The sequence below is a fragment of the Chanos chanos genome, chromosome 15 (assembly GCF_902362185.1).
Source record: "Chanos chanos chromosome 15, fChaCha1.1, whole genome shotgun sequence".
NCBI lineage: Eukaryota > Metazoa > Chordata > Actinopteri > Gonorynchiformes > Chanidae > Chanos > Chanos chanos.
In genome coordinates, this window is record NC_044509.1 from 3,535,697 (window position 1) to 3,537,446 (window position 1,750).

At 49.2% G+C, this 1,750-nt stretch overlaps 1 protein-coding gene and 1 non-coding gene across 2 annotated transcripts in view; both read right to left on the minus strand.

The window, feature by feature from the left end:
• Positions 1-280: 280 nt before the first annotated feature.
• On the minus strand, positions 281-362 carry trnas-aga (transfer RNA serine (anticodon AGA)). Its single transcript has one exon. It is a non-coding gene; the product is annotated as a tRNA-Ser (tRNA).
• Positions 363-700: 338 nt separating this feature from the next.
• The window catches only part of LOC115828833 (nuclear factor 7, ovary-like), a 1,323-nt gene continuing 273 nt past the window's right edge, over positions 701-1,750 (minus strand). Inside the window, exons 3-4 of the mRNA XM_030792931.1 lie at positions 1,556-1,674; positions 701-1,416 (exon numbers count right to left, since the gene is read on the minus strand). Of these exons, the coding sequence (XP_030648791.1) occupies positions 701-1,416; positions 1,556-1,674 (835 nt within the window). The remainder of the gene's footprint in view (positions 1,417-1,555; positions 1,675-1,750) is intronic.

The following is a 1,750-nucleotide window of genomic DNA, read 5'->3' on the forward strand; positions in this document are numbered from 1 at the left end:
TATTATCTTACAGGTATGTATGTGACTATGTAAATTGTAAATGGTAAATCTCTGCGATCCCACACATACTGAACAGTGAGCAGTGAATTTGTCCTCTGCATTTAACCCATCCAACAAACCAGTAGTGAACACACACACACACACCAGATGCAGGAGCAGTGGGTGGCATTAGGGTTAAGTGCCTTGCCCAAGGGCACACAGCTGTGGATGTCGGTCCTGGCAATCCTCCGGTCATGAGCCTGGTTCTCTAACCCCTAGACCACGGCTGCCTAAAACGAATCGTTGTTGGCAGGATTCGAACCTGCGCGGGGAAACCCCAATGGATTTCTCGTCCATCGCCTTAACCACTCGGCCACAACAACCACAACAACTATGTGTGTGTGTGTTTGTGTGTGTGTTATCTTACAGGTATGTATCTGGCTATATGTGTGTGTGTGTGGGGTGTGTGTACGCGCGCATATATATTATCTTTATAATACATAAACCAACTGAACCAACCAAACCAATGTTTAGAGTTTTGCTGTTGTGTTCAGTAACAACAGAGCTGTAAGAGGCCAGGAAAATTCATGGACTGGACCCACTGGTTTGGTAATTTATGTCTGTAAAAGATTATTTTACTTGGTTCGCTGACTCATAAAGTCCCCCGCCCCCAACTCTCTCTCTCTCTCCTTCTCTCTCTCTTTCCCTGTGTCTGTCTGTCCTAGAGGTTTGGCAGGTGTTTTGGCTCAGGTATAGTTAAGTAATCTAACACTCTCAGGCCAGATTTGACTGACATCTCCAAGAGAGACTCCCCCTCCACTTCCTCTTCCTCTTGTCCTTGACAACTCATCGTTATGGTAACTGTTGCTGGGACAATCTTGAGAGGGCAGGAGACACAGGAGGTGGAGAAATAGGGGAAGAGCTTCTCAGAGAAAGTGTGCATGAACGTGTAAAGGTGTCTGCCATTGTCTGGGTCTGAGAAGTTCACGCGATGTCTGTCCCAGTCCAGACACACTCGGACACGACGTGGCCGTCTTGGGGGGGGCGTAGTTTGGTGGGGAACGCTGGGGGCGACCAGGAGACGGACGGACGGAGACTCCAACGCCTCGTATAGGCCGCGGCGTAAGGACATGCCCCAGATTCTGTTCTCTGGGCATGCAGCCACCAGAGACTTCCTCGAAACGGAAGCACCGGCCACGCCCACAATCCAGTCGGAGCTGTCGCCGACCTCCACCACCCAGTTATGAGAACCTGAGTCAAAGCCCTCAAAGCCCAGCATCTCCCCGCAGCAGGTAAAACGCTCAGCGGTGTCTGGAAGCTTCTGATCTTCATCATCAGCATGATCATCCTCATCCTCACCAGAGTCCCTGACAGTGGTCAGGTCATCGGAAACCAGCAGGAAAGAGTTGGCAGTGTTTGGATTGAGAGTGACTGGAGCTAAAAGAGAGAAAGAAAATGAGTGACAGCATACGTTTACTGTCCTGCCCAACACACACACACACACACACACACAGAGATAGAGAGAGAGAGAGAGAGAGAGAGAGAGAGAGAGAGAGAGAGAGAGAGCTGTACTGACTGTATGGAGTGATCTGCTGCATCTTATTCCAGACTCTGAATCTCAGGTTCCCCACGTGTTCAGACACATTAATCAGAGAACTTTTCACCTTCTCAGGGCTCTGTTTACACTGCCATATTCTACAACAACATTTACACACACACACACACGCACACGCAAACATTAGAAACACTTTCCCAAGAGTACAGAACACCA